Source organism: Cherax quadricarinatus, chromosome 13, assembly GCF_038502225.1.
Source record: "Cherax quadricarinatus isolate ZL_2023a chromosome 13, ASM3850222v1, whole genome shotgun sequence".
Classification (NCBI taxonomy): domain Eukaryota; kingdom Metazoa; phylum Arthropoda; class Malacostraca; order Decapoda; family Parastacidae; genus Cherax; species Cherax quadricarinatus.
Genome location: NC_091304.1, coordinates 30647580 through 30668239, shown reverse-complemented (window position 1 = coordinate 30668239; position 20660 = coordinate 30647580). Strand labels below are relative to the sequence as shown.

The window sequence follows — 20660 nt, the reverse complement described above, 5'->3', positions numbered from 1 at the left end:
TATTAATTCCTGTATCGTCAGGTGGCCTGTTTGCTCCTCTGTAAGGGGTCTGTCACTTTCTTTACCTTCACCCTCCCCCTCACTCACTGCTGTGCCTGTGCCCAGTAGCATGCTCCTTTCATTCCTCGACATTTCATGATGGCCTGATAGGGCCTCAACCTAGATCTTGTCTCCTTCCATTTCATAGAACTCCTCGTTGAACATTGGTGTTCTGTGCTAGATTTTAAGCCCCTTCTGGTCATTGGTCAGGTATATTTCTTCAGCATTTTTACTTCAGCTTCAAGATTCAGCATTCTGGCATCTGCATCTGCAGCTCTCATCTCTTAAATAACAAAAAAAGCACAATACCGTGACTGGAACGATACACAAATAACCCGCACATAAAAGAGAGAAGCTTACGACGACGTTTCGGTCCGACTTGGACCATTTACAAAGTCACACTGTGACTTTGTCTCTTCTCCATTCTCACAATAAGCTCGACTAGCTTGCTTTCCCACTCATGTTCCATCCTTTCATTTAGCTTCTCCATCCATTCTTCCTTTCCAGGTCCATCTTCTTCTGTTCCTCTGAATCTTTGACTTCCCCTCTGAGATCCCATTTTTTCTTGTTAATGAGCTAGTTTTCTTAGTATGTGTTTGTGTGTGTTTGTTGTTTATGTGTGTATTGTATGTGTGTGTTAATGTTGTTTATGCATTATGTTTGTGTGTGTGTGTGTGTGTGTGTGTGTGTGTGTGTGTGTGTGTGTGTGTGTGTGTGTGTGTGTGTGTGTGTGTGTGTGTGCATGTGCATGTTGTGTGGCTGTTTGTTGTACATGTGTGCATTGTATGTGTGTCTTGCATGTGTCTTGCATGTGTCTTGTATGTGTGTCTTGTATGTGTGTCTTGTATGTGTTTCCTGTATGTGTGTGTTAGATGAGCTTTATCAAACTTCGTCTTAAAACTATGTATGGTTCCTGCCTCCACTACGCCACTTTCTAGGCTATTCCACTGCCTGACAACTCTATAACTGATGAAATACTTCCTAACATCCCTTTGACTCATTTGAGTTTTCAACTTTCATCTGTGACCCCTTGTTTCTGTATCCCATCCCTGGAACATCCTGTCTTTGTCCACCTTGTCAATTCTTCGCAGTGTTTTATACGTCGTTATCATGTCTTCCCTGACCCTCCTGTCCTCCAGTGTGTGTGTCTGTTTTTGTGTATATGTGTGTATGTACTGATTCTATGTGTATGTGTATATATGAACCACATGAGAAATATTTCAACAGGTGGAATTGCATACATTCATTGCTCTGGAGTACAGCTCGGAGCCCGAGTTCAGACCTTACTGGCACTGTGCAAGGTGCTGGCACTAACTGTGATCATCGTAGCTGGAGTGAACCACTTGGCCTGGGGTAATACTGAGCAATTCCTCGACCCCATGCGAGGAACCATATGGGAAGTCTCCTCCATCATCACTGCTTTCTACTCCACAATCTTCTCTTACTCAGGATGGTGAGTTTTGTACAAGAATGGTATACAATACCAACGAGATGAAATTAAGACACATGTGCAACATCTGGGTGTCTTTATTGTAGACGTTTCGCCATCCAGTGGCTTTATCAGTACAAATTCCAGGACATAACTTGAAGACAGTAGAATTATGTACAGAAGATGAGGTAATCAGTCCCTCAACCTTGGAGTAGGTGCGAAGAGCACCGTAGTCGTGGAGATTCTGAAGCAGAAGCAAGGCTCCTGACGCTTATATACTAACGTCAGGTGGAAATGGGACGTCTAGCAGACGAGGGCATAGTCACTGGTAGGAGGGATTCCCCAGTGGAAGTAGGTCCTACCCAAAGAGATGGGTTAGTTGTAGTAGTAGTTGCCGTAGTCGTGAAGGTTATGTACAAGTCCTCAGAATCAAGATTCCATGATGTTGCAGTGTCTGACAAGTTGTACAAGAATGGTATACAATACCATTCTTGTACAACATGTCCTCAGAATTAAGATTCCATGATGTTGCAGTGTCTGACAAGCTGTACAAGATCACAAACCACTTAGTTTCAATATATCATGGAATTACCCAGATAACTGCAATCAAGTCATTGTCCCAGATTTCCGCTTGGCCGACTTCATAAGTATGAGAAATTACCTGGGTGGGCTAAACTGGGACGACCTTACTATGTGTCAGGTAGGTAGAGTTGGTTGCCAATACGACATATTTCAGAGCATAGTGCTGGCTGCCCAGACGAATTTTGTCCGGAGTAGGTAAATTAGATTTAACAACAATGATCCCATATGGATAAGCAATAGATTATAACATCTCATTGGTCAAAAGAGAGGCATATATAGGCGTATCAAAAGATGGTGAGGGCAGTTAAGAAATCAATATATTCAATTAAAGAGAGAAGTGAAACAAGGAATAAGAAAAGCAAAAAGGGATTATGAGGTTAAAGTTGCAAGGAATTCGAAGACTAACCCAAAAGGATTCTTTCAGGTATACAGAAGTAAGATCACTGTCAGTAATCTGACCTGAGTAACTCAGGTCAGATCACTGACAGTGATAAGGAAATGTGTAAACTTTTCAGTTTCTACTTCCTCTCAGGTTTTACTCAGGAAGATACTAGCGAAAGTCCAGAAATAATAAATTATATAGAACAGGACGATAAGAAACTATGCACGATTAGGGTAACTAGTGACATGGTCCTCAGACAAATAGAGAAACTAAAACCTAACAAATCTCCAAGCCTTTATGAACTGTTTGCAAGAGTTTTAAAGGAATGTAAAGAAGAAATTAACATATCTTTGGCTACTCTTTTCAATATATCAATACAAACTGGCATAGTGCCAGACAAGTGGAAAATGGCAAATGTAATACCTATTCACAAGGCAGGTGACAGGTCCTTAGTTTCGAACTATAGACCAATAAGCCTTACTTTCATAGTTGGTAAATTTATGGAATCAATAATTGCCGAAGCAATCCATAGTCATCTTGAAAGGCATAAATTGATTAATGTATCTCATCACGGTTTTACAAAGGGGCATTCCTGCCTTACGAATTCACTTTCTTCACTAAGGTATTTGAGGAGGTATTGAATATGATATTGTGTATATGGACTTCAGTAAGGTTTTCTATAGAGTTCCATATCAGAGGCTGTTGAGAAAACTTAAGGCTCACGGAATAGGAGAAGAAATTTTTTCCTGGGTAGAGGCATGGTTGACAATTAGGCAGCAGAGAGTTTGCATAAATTGGAAGAAATCAGAATGGAGGGACGTCACAAGCAGTGTTCCACAGGGGTCAGTGTTGGGTCCCTTGTTGTTCACAATCTACATAAACGACATAAACAGGGAATAAATAGCGACATAAGCAAATTTCCTGATGACTCCAAAATAGGCCGTCCAATTCATTCTATTGAGGACATTAGAGCACTCCAGGATGATTTGAATAAACTGATGCTATGGTCGGAGAAATGGCAGATGCAGTTTAAAATAGACAAATGCAAAGTTCTGAATATTGGACAGGAAAATAACCATGCCACATATAAACTAAATAATGTAGATCTTAATATTACAGATTGTAAAACAGACTTAGGAGTTCTGGCTAGCAGTAATCTGAAACCAAGGCAACAGTGCATAAGTGTTCGCAATAATGCTAACAGAATCCTTGGCTTCATAGCACGAAGTATAAATAATAGAAGTCCTCAGGTTCTGCAACTCTATATATCTTTGGTTAGGTCACATTTAGATTATGCTGCACAGTTCTGGTCACCGTATTACAGAGGGGATATAAATGCTCTGGAAAATGTACAAAAGTGGATGACAAAGTTGATCTCATGTATCAGAAATCTTTCCTATGAGGATAGACTGAGGGCCTTGAATCTGCACTCTCTAAAAAGGCATAGAATTAGGGGGGATATGTTTGAGGTGTATAAATGGAAAACAGGAATTAATAAAGGGGATGTAAATGGATTGCTAAAAATGTCTAACATAGATAGGACTCACAGCAATGGTCTTAAATTGGAAAAATTCATATTCAGGAAGGGTACAGGAAAGCACTGGTTTGGTAAAAGAGTTGTGGATGGCTGACTTCTCCAGGTTCACTTTCATACCAGTAGCACCCCCGAACAATTTCACAGCATCCTTTAAAACCCCCAGCCCCATACCCTCCCGCACCAGGACAGTTGTGTCGTCAACATATCCGACCAAACCAGGCCAAACCCTTCCTACCCCTCCCCCACCCCCTGTGCACACACATTCCTCCACCATTCGGTAAAAGGGGTCCTGGACACATGCAAATAATAGTTGTGGCATTGGACACCCTTGCCTAAGACCCCACCCCATGATAACTGCCTCCCCCAAGCATCCACTGATCTGCACCCTCGCCCTTGCACCCCAGTACAACGCTTCAACCCACCCCACAATTTCTTCACCAAAACCCTGTCGACTGAGTATAGTGCTCAATGCTCCTCTTTCCACCCTATCATATGCCCCCTGCCAATCAAAGACCCACAACATTGCCCCCTGCCCCTCCCCCTTGATTCCACGAATCCCTTAATTATCCCATGCCCCACAACCATAGACCTCCCTGGCAGCCCAGACTGATTCTCAGATACCACCCTTCCCACGACACACTTAAACCTATTTCCCAATATCTTCGCATACAACTTATAACCTGTGTACAGCAACGAGATGGTGTGGTAGTCCCGAAGGGTGTTCTGCTGCTTTCCCTTTGGGACCAACACCACTACTGCTTCTCCCCCAACTCGCCCCTCTCCTTCATCCAATTCATTAACCGGACCAAAAAGCCACTCACCAGCTCCCTATGCTGTAGATAAAACTTGCACGGAAGACCATCGATGTCTGGCGCTTTTCCCCTATGCATCTCACTTAATGTTGACCATATTTCCTCCCCCGTAATGATCCTGTAAAGAATTAAGAGTAAGACGGAGAATAGGATAGCAGATGAACAAGGAGGCTTTAGGAAAGGTAGGGGGGAGTGTGGACCAGGTGTTTACAGTGAAACATATAAGTGAACAGTATTTAGATAAGGCTAAAGAGGTTTTTGTGGCATTTATGGATTTGGGAAAGGCATATGACAGGGTGGATAGGGGGACAATGTGGCAGATGTTGCAGATGCATGATATAGGAGAAAGGTTACTGAAAACAGTGAAGAGTTTTTAAGAGGATAGTGAGGCTCAAGTTAGAGTGTGTAGGAAAGAGGGAGATTATTTCCCAGTAAAAGTAGGCCTTAGACAAGGATGTGTAATGTCACTGTGGCTGTTCAATATATTTATAGATGGAGTTGTAAGAGAAATAAATGCGAGGGTCTTGGCAAGAGGTGTGAAGTTAAAAGATAAAGAATCACACATAAAGTGGGAGTTGTCACAGTTGCTCTTTGCTGATGACACTGTGCTCTTGGGTGATTCTGAAGAGAAGTTGCAGAGGTTGGTGGATGAATTTGGTAGGGTATGTAAAAGAAGAAAATTGAAAGTGAATACAGGAAAGAGTAAGGTTATGAGGATAACAAAAAGATTAGGTGATGAAAGATTGGATATCAGATTGGAGGGAGAAAATATGGAGGAGGTGAATGTATTCAGATATTTGGGAGTGGACGTGTCAGCAGATGGGTCTATGAAAGATGAGGTGAATCATAGAATTGATGAGGGGAAAAGGGTGAGTGGTGCACTTAGGAGTCTGTGGAGACAAAGAACTTTGTCCTTGGAAGCAAAGAGGGGAATGTATGAGAGGATAGTTTTACCAACGCTCTTGTATGGGTGTGAAGCATGGGTGATGAATGTTGCAGCGAGGAGAAGGCTGGAGGCAGTGGAGATGTCATGTCTGAGGGCAATGTGTGGTGTGAATATAATGCAGAGAATTCGTAGTTTGGAAGTTAGGAGGAGGAGGTGTGGGAGTGCCAAAACTGTTGTCCAGAGGGCTGAGGAAGGGTTGTTGAGGTGGTTCAGACATATAGAGAGAATGGAGCGAAACAGAATGGCTTGAAGAGTGTATCAGTCTGTACTGGAAGGAAGGCGGGGTAGGGGTCAACCTAGGAAAGGTTGGAGGGAGGGGGTAAAGGAGGTTTTGTGTGCGAGGGGCTTGGACTTCCAGCGGGCATGCATGAGCGTGTTTGATAGGAGTGAATGGAGACAAATGGTTTTTAATACTTGATGTGCTGTTGGAGTGTGAGCAAAGTAACATTTATGAAGGGATTCAGGGAAACCGGCAGGCTGGACTTGAGCCCTGGAGATAGGAAGTACAGTGCCCGCACTCTGAAGGAGGGGTGTTAATATTGCAGTTTAAAAACTGTAGTGTAAAGCACCCTTCTGGCAAGACAGTGATGAAGTGAATGATGATGAAAGTTTTTCTTTTTCGGGCCACCCTGCCTTGGTGGGAATCGGCCAGTGTGCTAATAAATAAATAATGATCCTGCCCAATGCTTCCCTATCACTCCTCCCCAGATTGCACAACACATACTCACACACCTGTTCAAAAACCTCCCCCACCACTCCACAACTTTTCCAATACTCCTCATACCATATATCCACATACGCACTCATAACTTTCATGGCCTGTATCACCTGACCCTCCTGATATCCTCCCATCGATGTATGGAATTCTAAGCATGGGATAGCAGTGGCCTACAGATGTTGCGTCTGTCTGCGCAACATGTATGCCGATGGCCTGTCCCCCCATAACACCTCTTCCACCCCCACCTGCACCCTCACCACTACAAACCCCTCATCCTGTAACTCACGTATTCTCCCCTTCACGGCGTCAATATCTTCCATTGAATAAGTACCTGCCACCGCCCCCCCATCACATAATAACCCCTTAACCTGTCCTCCAAATAGTTGGTAAGACCATACTTCCCACACATAATATTGCCTAATCCTTTCCTTTGCCACACCATCCCACCATTTCACCACGTCCCCCACCCCCGTCTCTTCCACACTGAGCCACTCCCACACTGCTGCAAACCCCTCCAACCCCTCCTTGTTACCTAGCACACTCGTGTTCAACTTCCAATAACTCCTATACCTTCCCGCCAGTGACTCCCACCTCACCTCTGCCACTACTGCCCGATGATTCACATAAGCTACCTCCATAGCATGAAAAGACTCAACAATGAGCCCCTGTGAGAGATACAGTCTGTCTAACCTAGCTGTGTAACCTCACCATACAAATGTGTGCTCCACCTCCTAAGACCCCCCCAAAAGCATCCCTTAAATGTACATCCCTCAAAAGGTCACTTAAGACCTTCGACACATACCCCACCCCCCTGGGGTTCCATATCTGCACTCCTGATAATGCAGTTCCAGTCTCCACCTACTAGTGCCACGGATGGCAATGCTCACAAGAAAAACACTATGTCCTCACACACAAAATCCATCTTCACATGCACATCATTTTCTGCAGGAACATACACACTGACAAAAGATACCTTCTCCCCCATCCACCACCCATCCACATGCAAGACCCTCCCCCCTCCTCCTCCCTCACTTCCCTGCAAAACAAATGGGCTTGCCTCCCGGATCAAGACACCCACACCTCCTTTTAAATTAGCAGATGGCAGTGCCACCACCTGATACCCTTCCACCTCCAACACTCTACCATCCTTAAAATTGTGTTCTTGTAGAAACACAACATCCATCTTACATTTATACAAAAACGTCCTAAACCACTCTCTCTTCATGCCATAACACAATCCATTAACATTCACTGTCATACACCTGAGACCGCTTAAAGTATCCATCCCTGCCTCTTCTCGACACTCTTTTCAGGTCCACCAGAACTTGGGGCACCACCTGTCACCCCAACACCACCTTCCAGCCCCCCCTCTTTCGGTGCTGCCTACCGTGGCCACCACTATAATCCCCATCCACCCAAGACTTCTTCCAAGGCCGCTGCACCGGCATCAAGATATCATTTGAATCTGATGCAGTGGCCTGCTTCCTTGTGAAGATCTCTTCCTCCATGTCGTTGCCCTGGGAGGCCACACAATGGACCTCTACCTCCACAGTACGTCTCAGACACACTCAGTGACGTCTCAGACACACTGTTAGTCTCAGGCTCCCCAAGGTGCTCCTACCGCTAACTCACCACAGCTGGCGGCTCAGTACCAGCCACCTGCTCAGGTACATCCACCTCTGCAGATGGTAACAAGGTCTGCAACACCATAACCAGCTCCTCCTCGAGCACCAGCACTTCTGCCCGTACCTGCGTCTTGTCACTTGCTGCCGGTAAAGTCTATGGGGCCCGCTAACTCTTCAAGTGCCCCGCCCTCTCCCGATGCTACAGGTGTCTCCTCCACCATCTCACTCCACAGATGACCATGCCCTCAATGGCCACCTCCCTCACGAGAACAGGTGCGTCTGCTGCTGGGCCATGCACCCATTGCTGCTTCCCACACACCACTGCCATGCGATCATAAGTTCCACATAAGCAGCATGTATGCCTCTGCCTGGCGTACAACACCATGACCTGCATTTTAAAATCCATCAGGTACACGTAAGATAGTATGGGGTGCCGCAAAGTCATTTTCAGGGTAAAGGTGCCTTCCTGGAGACCTGCATAAGCACCTGAGACCCACTTACCATGCTGGGCCATATTAACAGTCCCATATGCTTCAAATACACTTCTGATGTCCGCTTCATCTGCCTCAAATGGGACGATGTGAAGCTTAACCCATGTAAAATGACGTGAAACATTAATCATCCATACACGAACAGCCAGAGTAACATCAAGACTGACATCCTGAAAACGAGTCACCAACAACTTGTACACTGTGGATGAGAGCAACTTCACAAAAACTCTGTGTGCTCCATTTTACGCAACTCCACATATCTCTTCGTCCTAAATGCCATGTCTCACGAATGATGGTAGGAAGTAATACTTGTGATGCTGAAGCAGGCGATATCGCCCCACAGAGAGGTTCAATCCCCACTGTGTTGATCCGGCGTCTAACACTGAGCACCATGTTGACTGAAGGTAGCTCTCCTGATAGAACAGAAGAGGGGTGCAAAGCACAACCACACTCCACCACAGCCAGGCAGCGAATGGATGTAACATGTCACTTAAAATCCAGTTCTTGAACTCACATTTAGACTTTTCTTCCAGCAAACTATGGGGCAGTTAGTGATGAACATGGTGACAGGTTTCAAAAAGATATTTCAACCATGGAAAAATGGAACCAGGGCAAATGGGGCACAAGAATGTTTGCAGACTTTTGCTGGACATTTAAGAAGCATACAACTTTTCAAAAATTGTTGACCAGTGAAATTTGATTTTAATCAAATAATGCATCCTCAAGCATTAAACCAAAATGTTTCTGAAAATGTTCCAAGAAATAGGAAAGTTTCCTGTCGTCAACCTTAAAGATGCTACAAAGGCACAGTTTTTTATTTTTGCAAGTTTACTTTTCTCAGTTACATTCCGCTTAAAATTCTTACAGTCCTGTAAGAAAAAATATTTTAATTAAAAAAAATGATATGAGGACATTAGGAAAAAAAATAAGTGGCAGGTTGACACACCACACAGACCAAAATTAATTCGAAAGTACTTCCTACTACGATTCACCAGAATTTACAATTTACTAAATAAACTTGAAAATTTGAATTTTCTCTGCCGAAAGTGAGTAACAAGGTGTGTTTCAGTAAAGAACATCAATGATAAAAGTTTGAAGCGGATCAGAGAAGGTATTCTGCAGTGTTTTAACTATTTCGAAAAAATTTCAGATTTATACCTACTCATACTAAATTTCAAGGTTATCATCTTTCTTATAGAATGTATCTTCAATAATATTTGGAAACCAATCAGAAGAAAAACTCTTTAGTAACTGATTAAAACATTATTATTACTGTTTCTACAATAAAATTAGCAGAATGGTATTTATGGCACCTAATGACAGCATGAACGTTGTAGGCCAGAAAAAAAAAAGACAAGAATTTCAATTCATGAGGATTATCGACTGGACGAAGATTGGAAAACAGTGTGTGTTGTGTTCGCAAATCTGTTAGTTTACGCACAGATTAGCGTCATTCCTGGTGATACTTGGACTGTGTTCAGTGCTTCAGAGCAGTGAGCCACGAGAGGGTGGCTACGGGCCCGACTGGGGCTCTGAGCCTCACAGCTCTGCACCCAGTGTGGGCGGCTGCGAGGTCACAGGCAGCAGCTCTGCTGCTGGCTCTGTCCCCACACCTACAGTCACCATGACAGATCCAGGAGAGCGGCCTAAACGTTCATTGGAATGCGGGGACGAGTTGGAGGACGACGTGGGGCAGGTGGGAGCCCCCACCAAGAAGGCCAAGGATGCAATGGAGACTACTGTACCTACCAATCTGCCACTAGGTCCGTCGGCAGCCCCTACCCAAGAAGACTTGCACCCCCAGATGGTCATAGGGGTCGTGGAAGGAAGCCAGGAGGATGTAGCTCCTCAAGTGGCAAGGATGGAGCCATCCCAGGTCCCTACACCAGTTGCGTTGGCCTACACAGTGGACGGGGACTGCCTGACTCCACGTGGAAGGAGGAGTTCCCGCTCAGCTCGGGCACAAGCAACCAGGGCCTTCAACAAATTCAAGGTTCCCAACTACGGGTTTGTAAGGTATCTGGAAGGTCTCCCCCACCTCAAGTTCCGCTGCGAGTTCACTCTCAGGAACGAGGTTCTGGTCATTCCTCGGGACGAAGACTCTTACGAGGAGTTGAAGGGGCTGGTTGTGACCCATCCCAGTATGGTGGAACTGCTTGCTTCGGAGAAGGTGTACAAGGGGGTGTTTTTACACGTCCCTGTGCCCCTCCCACTGGACCCCATTTTGGAAGTGCCCAATATTGTCAAGGTGGAGCGACTCACTGCAACGGTGAACAAGGTGCCCACCCGCCAGGTGCTGATCCACCACAAAGGTCCACTTCCCACGCACCTGGACCTTGGGGTCTGGGGAAGATTCAAGACCCGACCATACCTGTCAGGCCCAGTACAATGCTTCAACTGCCAGGGGTTCAATCATATTGCAGCCACCTGCCAGCGAGAGAAGAAGTGTGGTGTGTGCAGCAAGGCACACGACTCGAAGGACTGCATTGCAATCCTCAAACAGCCAACTGGCGAAGCCCTTTGGCCAGAGCCCAAGTGTGCCAACTGCTCAAAGAGGCACCATGCCTGGAACCGGAGCTGTCCTGTGATGGTGCAGCACTGGCAGCAGGTTCGTCATCGGAACGACCCGACAGCCCCGACGCCACCCAGCCTTGGAACTGCCCAGCAACAGTCAGCATGGGCTCCAATCACGGTTCCCCGGATACCGCAGGAGGGCAATACCAGCGAGTTCCCAGCACTGGGCTCCCAGTGGAGGCATCAGGGGGCAGACACTGGTTTGCAGCAGCGCGGTCAACTGCGGGGTCAGATGGCAAGGTGGCCAAGAAGACAGAATCATTGGGAAAAACAGCCACAGGCCAGGCACACTGCCCAGCAGGTCCCAGCTGGGCACCAACATTCCTTGCCATACCGCCAGCAGGCCTCTTCCCAAGGGCAGGCCCCTACTGTGAGCGGCCAGAGTCAGGCAGAGGTACCCCGCCAGGGGACTTGGAAGCCCATGGCCACTCATGCCGGGCCCAGGGTGCACCCAGCTTATGCTGCTGCAGTGTCGACAGCCACCCAGACATACCCTGTGACCCAGCCCCGACTCGACGGGTTATCCAGCTCAATGCCTGCAGAGGTAATGGTCGAATCCTTTCCGGATCGACTGAAGAAAACCATCGGGGTCATCTCAGCGCTCCTCTGTCGCCTGCTGCCGTCAGCAGAGGACAGGGGCGCCTGCAGGCAGCTCCTGTCATGGATGCTGGGCATGGTCCTACTGGACAGGAAAGACTCAATGGAACTTCAAGCCATCATCCAGGAGTCCTTCCAGTCTGTGATGGAGGAGGCCCCGGAGTCGCCAACAACGGACAACGAGTCCCAGGCAGAGATGGAAGCAGTGAGCCACCTCTGCGGCCCTTGAAGATCCTCCAGTGGAACATTTGTGGGCTGCAGCGGAAAATTCACTTAGTGATTGAAGCTGCAGTTCAGGATGAGGTTGATGTCTTCCTGTTTCAGGAGACACTCACCGATTTGTCACGTCAAATGCAGCCACGTATTCCGGGATTCTCTGCCTACCTTCAGCGCCTGGAAGGGACTGGCAGGGGCACGGCGATCTACGTCAGGACCACTATCCCTCATTCAATCTCCACTGACCCCATCGACTGTGGGGAGGGCGTAGAGGTTCAGGCTGTCACCCTACACCTGGCGGATGGACCTCTCGTGGTTTACAATATTTACAGAAGCTCTCGGTACACCCTTGACATTTCAGAGGTGGCAGCACTCGCCCCACGGAAGGGTCTTGTTGTGGCTGGGGATGTCAATGCCCACCACCCAATACTTTCTTCTGTCTCTCCTACCAACGCAGCTGGGAGGCACGTTGCGGCTGTGCTGGAGGAGGTCCCTGAGATCGCCCTCCTCAATAATGGTGAGCCAACCCATCACTATGGTGGCTGCTTGGATGTTACACTCATCTCTAGGCGGTTGCTCTCGAGTGCGAGATGGGAGGTCCACCCCCGTCTCACCAGTGATCACTTTGCAGTGGTCACTACGCTGATGGTCCAGCGGTGCCCGCTCCCCACACCTACCTCCAGATGGAATCTAAAAAAGGCCGACTGGCAGTGCTTCCAGGAGGTCATTGAGCGCTGGTGGGCGGAGTCTCCTCTTCCAGAAGACCCAGATGAGGCGGCTCAAAGCTAGCAGGTGGCCTTCGCATGTGCAGCTGAGGCAGCAATACCTAAGATTACAGGCAGAGGGTCATATAAACGTGGCTGGTGGTTTTACAATGAGGACATCAGGGAACAGAACCACCGCATCAATGTTGCACGCAAGATGCACAGGCGTCTGCATGCGTCTGCTCAGGGAAGTGGTGCGGCATGCACGCCAAGTCTTACACAGGGTCCGGCAGGCTAAATGGTTCGAGTGGTGTGCCTCCTTCAGCTACTCCTCCACCTTATCTGAGATTTGGACCAAGTTACGATTGGCCACTGGGCAGCGTCGCAGTGTGGCTCGGTTGCACCCAGACCCCGCAACGGAGGCAGAGCGTCTGGTGGACCTATTCACCTCCAGAGCGGCCATGGCTCAACTGCCTCAGGATCTCCAGGACCTCCAGGCCACCCTCCTTCCTAGAAGGGTGATGGTGATCCAAGCAGCATGCCAGGCTAAGGACGTCACGGATGAAGACTTCACCGACCAGGAGCTCCAGGCAGCCTTCACATCTCATCGAGACACTGCACCGGGGCATGATGGTATCACCTATGGCATGATCACTCGGTCTGGCCATTCTGGACATTCAGCTGTCCTGGGGGTCATCAACCAGACTTGGAGAGCTGGCAAACTCCCTGTCGTATGGAAGGAGGCTGACATCATACCGATTCCTAAGCCTGGGGATCCTGGCAGTGTGAGACCCATCTCCCTCACCAGTTGCATCTCGAAGGTGTCTGAAAGGATGGTGTTGGAGCGCCTGAGGTGGAAGCTTGGCCCTCCTCATAAACACCTCTATGGCTTCACCAGAGGAGTGGGCACTTTCGAAAGCCTTAACACTCTACTGACCGGCATTGGGTCGGACGCCCAAGCCCACATTGTTGTCTTTCTTGACCTCGAGAAAGCTTTTGAGCTAGCCAGTGCACCTGCCATCCTCTCACTCTTGGCCCACAGGGGGATTAAAGGCAGGCTGCTTTCATGGCTTCGTTCCTATCTCCAGGACAGGTGGGCCCGGGTACGCTTCCAGGGGCATGCCTCTTCTCTCAAGACCCTGGACAATGGCACTCCACAGGGCGGGGTGCTTAGTCCCACCCTGTTCAATGTACTGATGCACCAGCTGGTGTGCCTGCCTTTCTCCAGAGGCACCATCCTCCTCAGCTATGCCGATGACCTGGCACTTGTCGTACCTAGGAAGCGCCGGCTTTTGCAGCGTGCCCAGGAGGACCTCGATCTGCTGGCTTCCACCTGCCATCACTTGGGACTCAAGATATCTGCGGCGAAATCCAAAGCCATGATCCTTCGCACCAAGGTGCCCAGTCAGAGGCTGCGGGTCCTGGGCATCGACCTGGAGTGGGTTCACAGTTATAGGTACCTTGGCATCTACATTGACAGGCACCTCACCTTCCAGAAACATGTGTGCCACATTAAAGAGAGGGCTCTGCAGAGGGTCAGGGCATTGAGTGCCATGGCCAACCCTAGGGTTGGGGCCAGCCTCGAGGTCATGAGGTTGTTCTACATCCAGGCAATACGTTCCCTCGTTGACTATGGGGCACTTGCTCTGGTTCACGCCAGACCCACAAACATCAAATCCCTCTGTGTCATCCAGAACACAGCTGTACGGGCCATGCTGGGGGCTCCTAGGTGGGCCAGTGCAGTGGCTCTGAACCTTGAGGTGCAGCTACAGCCTCTTGAAGACAGGATCCAACTGGTAGCTGCCAGGAGGATTGCAAAGTATCTCCAACTCCCAGGGGCTGACAAACTGATGAGAGATTTACGGGTCCGCCAAGGACAGGTCATTCCACTGCATCCCGGCCGCTGATGGATGTGGTCAGTAGCAGATGCCACACAGAAGCTCTTGCCCATGACATTGCTCCAGGCGGGAGGCTGCGACAGACTGGCAGCGAACTACACGGTGCCACCCCCTTGGGCACCAGAGCTGTTTGCGGTGCGCTGGGCAACCCTACCAGACAGCAAGAGGCATTGCACCCGGGACATTCTGCACCACCTTGCCTCGGCTAGCATTGTGGGTGCGGAAGGCCCAGGGTGTGTGCCATATTACACTGATGGCTCTAGAGACCCAGTGGCAGGCCGCACAGCTGCTGGGATGTTCCACAGCAATCTGACAGCAGGTTGGCGCCTCCCAGACCATTGCACCATCCTCCAGGCCGAACTCTTTGCCATCCAACAAGCTCTGTGGCATGCTCTTGCAGACCATCAGCATCCCCCCATCATCCACGTTGATTCCAAGGCAGCGATCCAAGCGCTTATGCACAGAGAGCCAAAGGACAACATACACTTAATCACATCCATCCGGGGTGACCTGCAGACTCTCATGGCCCAGGGTCGCAGGGCTACCATCAACTGGATCCCGAGCCATGTGGGTATCCCTGGCAATGATGCTGCAGATGAGGCTGCTAGGACTGCAACCCTCGAGGCACAGCCACGTGCTGCGATCTGCATCAGCCTCAGCCAGATTGCGCTGTGGGCTGCTGGTGCGGCCAGGCGCCCATTCCCTGACCCTGGGGATTCACGGAGCCTCTGTTGGTATGTCAGGGCGACCCACAGGGTGCCCCCTCCAAGTATTCGGACACAGTCCAGGGAACTGAGGGTGCATATCCACCGCCTACGCTTAGGGTATCCTACTACTGCGCGGATTGTTGAATGGGCACGAGAGGAGCTCTGTGCCCATTGTGACTGAATGGTTCCGCAGCCCTTGGTGCACTACCTGTTAGGGAACTTCAGGAGGATTTAGACAAACTCTACTCTTGGTCAGAAAAGTGGCAGATGCAGTTCAATGTGGATAAATGCAAGGTTCTGAAGCTCGGGAGTGTCTATAACCCTAGCACTTATAAGTTAAATAATGTAGAACTTAGCCATACAGATTGCGAAAAGGACTTGGGGGTTATGGTAAGCAGCAACCTTAAACCAAGACAGCAATGCCTAAGCGTACGTAATAAGGCAAATAGATTACTGGGATTTATATCAAGAAGTGTAAGCAACAGAAGTCCACAGGTCATAGTGCAGCTTTATACATCATTAGTAAGGCCTCACCTAGATTATGCAGCTCAATTCTGGTCTCCATATTACAGAATGGACATAAATTCGTTAGAAAACATTCAGCGTAGGATGACTAAATTAATACATAGCATTAGAAATCTTCCTTATGAAGAAAGATTGAAGACTCTTAAGTTACATTCACTTGTTAGACGAAGAATGAGGGGAGACCTGATCGAAGTGTATAAGTGGAAGATAGGTATTAATAGGGGGGATATTAACAAGGTCTTGAGGATATCTCTCCAAGAGAGAACCCGCAGTAATGGATTTAAATTAGATAAGTTTAGATTTAGAAAGGACATAGGAAAGTATTGGTTTGGAAATAGGGTAGTTGATGAGTGGAACAGTCTACCTAGTTGGGTTATTGAGGCTAGGACTTTGGGTAGTTTCAAATTTAGGTTGGATAAGTACATGAGTGGGAGGGGTTGGATTTGAGTGGGACTTGCACATCGGAGCTTGTTTCTTGGGTGGCATTGAAAATTGGGATGGGCAAATGTTTTGTTAGTGGGATGAATTGTAAAGGACCTGCCTAGTATGGGCCAACAGGCCTTCTGCAGTGTTCCTCCTTTCTTATGTTCTTATGTTCTTATGTTAGACTGCCCGGCTACGATGCCCCTTCGCCGTAGACACTTTCCAATGACCCCAGTAGGGCAGACCCGAGAGGATGAGGCAGCACATCTTGTGTACTTAGCTGTCAGGGACTTGGAAACCTTACTTCCAGTCCTTACACGTCATCCGCCCCCCCGCTGAAGTTGCTGCGAGGGCCTGCTTTGGGCCTCCATTGCACTGCACACCAGCCACTGTTAGTGCACACTAACGTTTGGTACGTCATCTGGCCATAGGGCCGGTGAGGTACCCCCCATCCCTTCCTGCTGAAGACCTGCTACACAGGTGCAAGTAACGTTAAATGTCACTTCCCTACCCGGGGAGCCAATGCCGGGTCACCAAAATGGAAGAGACCCGGGCCGGGATTACCGGCGAATCAAATAGAATAGAATAGAAGAATGAACGTTGTGTTACGGAAACTATGCATTAGTGGTGAAAATTTTAATCCGATCATATAAGTTATTCTCCGGTTATGGCATAGATACCAGTCATTCCTAACTTGTTTTGAATATGTTACTACATCAACAAATTTGTCTGCACATAAATGAAGCTTAATAGTTACTATCCTGACCCTAAGATACATCAACTGATAAATACTGAAGCTGTTCAGAAGACGTAAACTGAAAATTATTCAACGTTTTAAAGAAAATATATTTTTTTTTACTTTATTTTACACACAATCGTCAAATCTGCACTTACACATTTGAGTTTCATTTTATGCCGTCGTCGAATTTTTTGTTATCTTTTTTGAACGTCTGAAGCTACGTCACTGAGGATTTTGGAATTTATCTGAGCCATTCCAAGATGCCAGTTGTTCTAAGAATTTACTCTCCATTACCGTACACAGATGATGAAAATTTGAAGGCGATTTGATGAGGCATTCTCGAGTTGCGAGAATAACTGAAGGAAGAAAAATGAAAAAGAATAAAGTCAGGCAACCTCTTAAAGATATCTATTCTAGGATTCGTAATTACCAGGATAATGAAGTTTAGCAAATATTTCTTCAAGAAAAGAGCATTCTTCTTCTAGGACTTCGTTACTGTTGGTATCTAGAGTAAGGAAATGCCTATATCTTTGTGCCATGGTGTGAGTGGAAGTGGAGAAGATCGTGTTGGTTGGTGGGTTGCGGTAGACTATGTAACGTATTTCATGATTAGATTTGCTAAGAGCATCGAGAAAAGGAAGAGTGCTGTAGGCTTCACATTTTAGCTTGAAATAGATGGAGTGATCGACCTGGGTGTGTTGGAGTGCAGGGAGGTCGAATATTCGAGGAGTTAATGAACATGTCGTCAAAATACTGGAGCCAGGTGACCGAGGTGATAATGATAGAAAACCACTCGGTTTCAAGATATTTCATGCATAGGTTCTCCAGCACAGCGCTAAGTGGGTAGGCTGAAAGTTTGTTGACAGAATTTTAAAGAGAAACAGTTAAAATCAACTCATAGTTCAATGAGGTCTACAAAATCGTGGGCTGGAGTCGCAAAGGGAGATGAAGTCATCAGTTTCCGGTCGTTAATGATGGTATTATGTTGCACTGGTGTCTCTTTTTCCACCGTACAGAAATTTCATACCACTTCACCCTTAGTTGTTGTTGTGTCATCTAACATGTTTCAAGTTTTAATCTTCAGCTTTGTAAATTGTATTTAACAGCTATTATTATATATTATAATTATAACCTTTGTAGCTGTTTCATCAATTTTTGTTTGTTTCAGATACAATATATAGAAATTTATAATTAAATCTAATAAAAGCCATTAAAAACGATGACTGCATAATTTTAGGCCTAGTCTTTGTTAGTAGTGGTTATTTTATTATACATGATGATGATGTGAACTCTTGGTTCATTAGAAGCACTAATATCAACGTTATTCTTTTTGCTCAGGGACAGCCTCAACTACGTGACAGAGGAACTGGCAGACTCAAATAAGTAAGCTTTCTGTAAAGATGAGGATTAACTGTTCTTAATGAAGAAACCCTTCATAGAAGGTGTCTTAAAGCAGAAGGGCTCTTGAACAGAGAACTTGGAGCCTCTCTTCTTTTCCTCGGTTCAGACCTGATTGCGTCTTATTCCTGACACTGTATAGGAATTACAGGATTATCACGTCCTCATGAAAATAATAGTCAAACATGTTAGGTAAAAGGACACAAGTGCAACTAATGCAACATTTTATTATGTCAACGTTTCGCTCTACAAGAGCCTTGTCAATCCATTTAAAAAAATACAGTTTTTTGTTTTATTTGATTGATTCGTCAGGAACTTTGTCAGGACACGGGTCTTAATCGTAAGGTGACCCGTCTGAGGATCTCGAAGGAGATATCAATATAATTCAGCTGTTCTGTGACTGTGATCAGGGTTTTGATGTAGTCCCTGTTCGTTCCACAGGGAAATATTTTATGCTCAACAACGTGCTGAGGCCCTTAGATTTCCCTATCGTTGTTTCTAGGCTCCTTTTTCTAATAAATTGGAAAAACTTAAATTCTGTTTTGTCCATCAAGCATTTGTTCATGAAGGTCTTCACAATATGTTTGAATTTCTCTTCGTTTTCTTCTGAGCCTATCAGGTCACATACGATATTGGTGAAACATGTGATAGTTGACATCATTTGATAGCTCAGGAGTAATTGGGGATGGTCTGCTTATCTCTCTTGGAGTAGTGTTCTTCACTTGTGACTCTTGGGGTGATGAGAAAGGACGCCACCCCATCGGTGTTTTCTCAGCTTCCTTCGTGGAAGTGGCCCTTGTTTCCGTGATGCTGAAGCTTTCTCTGGACGAGGCTGCTGCTCGGTGGTGAGGGTTCTACTTGATGTTGGAGGCTGGACAACTGGGGTTTTTCCATGCTGCCCTGACATGGCGAAGCCTCTCCGGGCAGTGCAGGTTCCAGGCTTGATGATTCTTGTAAAGTAAAAGGACACAAGTGCAACTAATGTGACATTGTGGCAACGTTTTGCTCTCCAGGAGCTTTGTCAAGCCGTTACAAACAATACATGGATAAAGAGGGTATATATAGGCTTAGAGTGAGGTGTAATACTAGTGGTAGTAGTAATAGTAGTAATATAAGTTGTAGTAGCAGTAGTAGTAATATAATAGGGTAGACCAATCAACTTGCACATGAGTAAAAAGTTATAAAAGCTATTACGTGAGCAGCATAAAAATAGGTTAGCTTTTATAACCTTTTATACATGTGCAAGTTGATTGTTCTACCATATTGTAGTACTACTACTACTACAACATATATTACTACTAATACTATTACTACTACTACTACTAGTATTACACCTCAATCTAATCCTATGTATACCCTCTGTGTCCATGCATTGTTTGTAACGGCTCGGTAAAGCTCCTGGAGAGCGAAGTGTTGCCACAATAAAATGTCACATTAGTTGCACTTGTGTACTTTTACTTTACATATTGTCTGTAACTCTACCAGCATGAATACTTCATGATTCTTGCCATAGTTTCAACACCGAGGTTCCATAGTCTCTCCTCTTTTTAGTTTATCCAAGAGTAATTGGTCGGGTGAGACCCTAATCGTGGCCACAGAAAAGCTGAATTAGATTGACATCTCCTTGGAGATCCTCAGACGGGTCGTCCTGAGATTATGACCCATGTCACGACACAGTTCCTGATAACTCAAATAAACACAAAATTTCACACATCAGTCATTCACAGCACATCAGCACACAAACATCACGTCTGCAGGTACATACCACAGACCTGTACTGTGTTTACTACCATATCATGAGATAGGCACATGGCTTCTTCCGAAAGAAAGAGGTCATGATGTCCCAGGGACACAACTGAGGACTCGGATTTGGAAATGTGTGGCGCAATTCTAGCAAAGGTGCGAGGCCACTCTGAGTCATTGGATGAAGAGCCTGCTCACATGCCAACAACTGTAGCAGATCTTAAAATTCCAACCATGCAGCCAACGAATTCCGGAAAAAAGAAGGAACAAACACCCCATATTCTGAAAACCAAGAAGAATGTATCATTGTGCCATCTGTCCAAAGAGCAGGCAGACCACCTGAACCGTCCTGGCAGATTCAATGTGAAGCCATACAGGGAATACAGAACCCACTATGGCATGATTACATACCTGGAATTACAACACAACCTGAGGTTCAAGATATGGTGCAGCCTGAGGGAAGAATCCATAATCACTCCTCTCAATGAGGAAATGTACACCATCTTAAAGTCATGGACACAGACCGTTCCTTCACCCTGAAGGAACTGGATTCTCGGCAGATCACCAAAGTGTAG

At 46.6% G+C, this 20660-nt stretch overlaps 1 protein-coding gene across 1 annotated transcript in view; it reads left to right on the top strand.

Annotated features, from left to right (window-relative positions):
• LOC128688701 (Y+L amino acid transporter 2) overlaps window positions 1–20660 on the top strand; it is a 106289-nt gene that overhangs the window by 39418 nt on the left and 46211 nt on the right. Inside the window, exons 4-5 of the mRNA XM_053776682.2 lie at window positions 1267–1492; window positions 18283–18327. Of these exons, the coding sequence (XP_053632657.1) occupies window positions 1267–1492; window positions 18283–18327 (271 nt within the window). The remainder of the gene's footprint in view (window positions 1–1266; window positions 1493–18282; window positions 18328–20660) is intronic.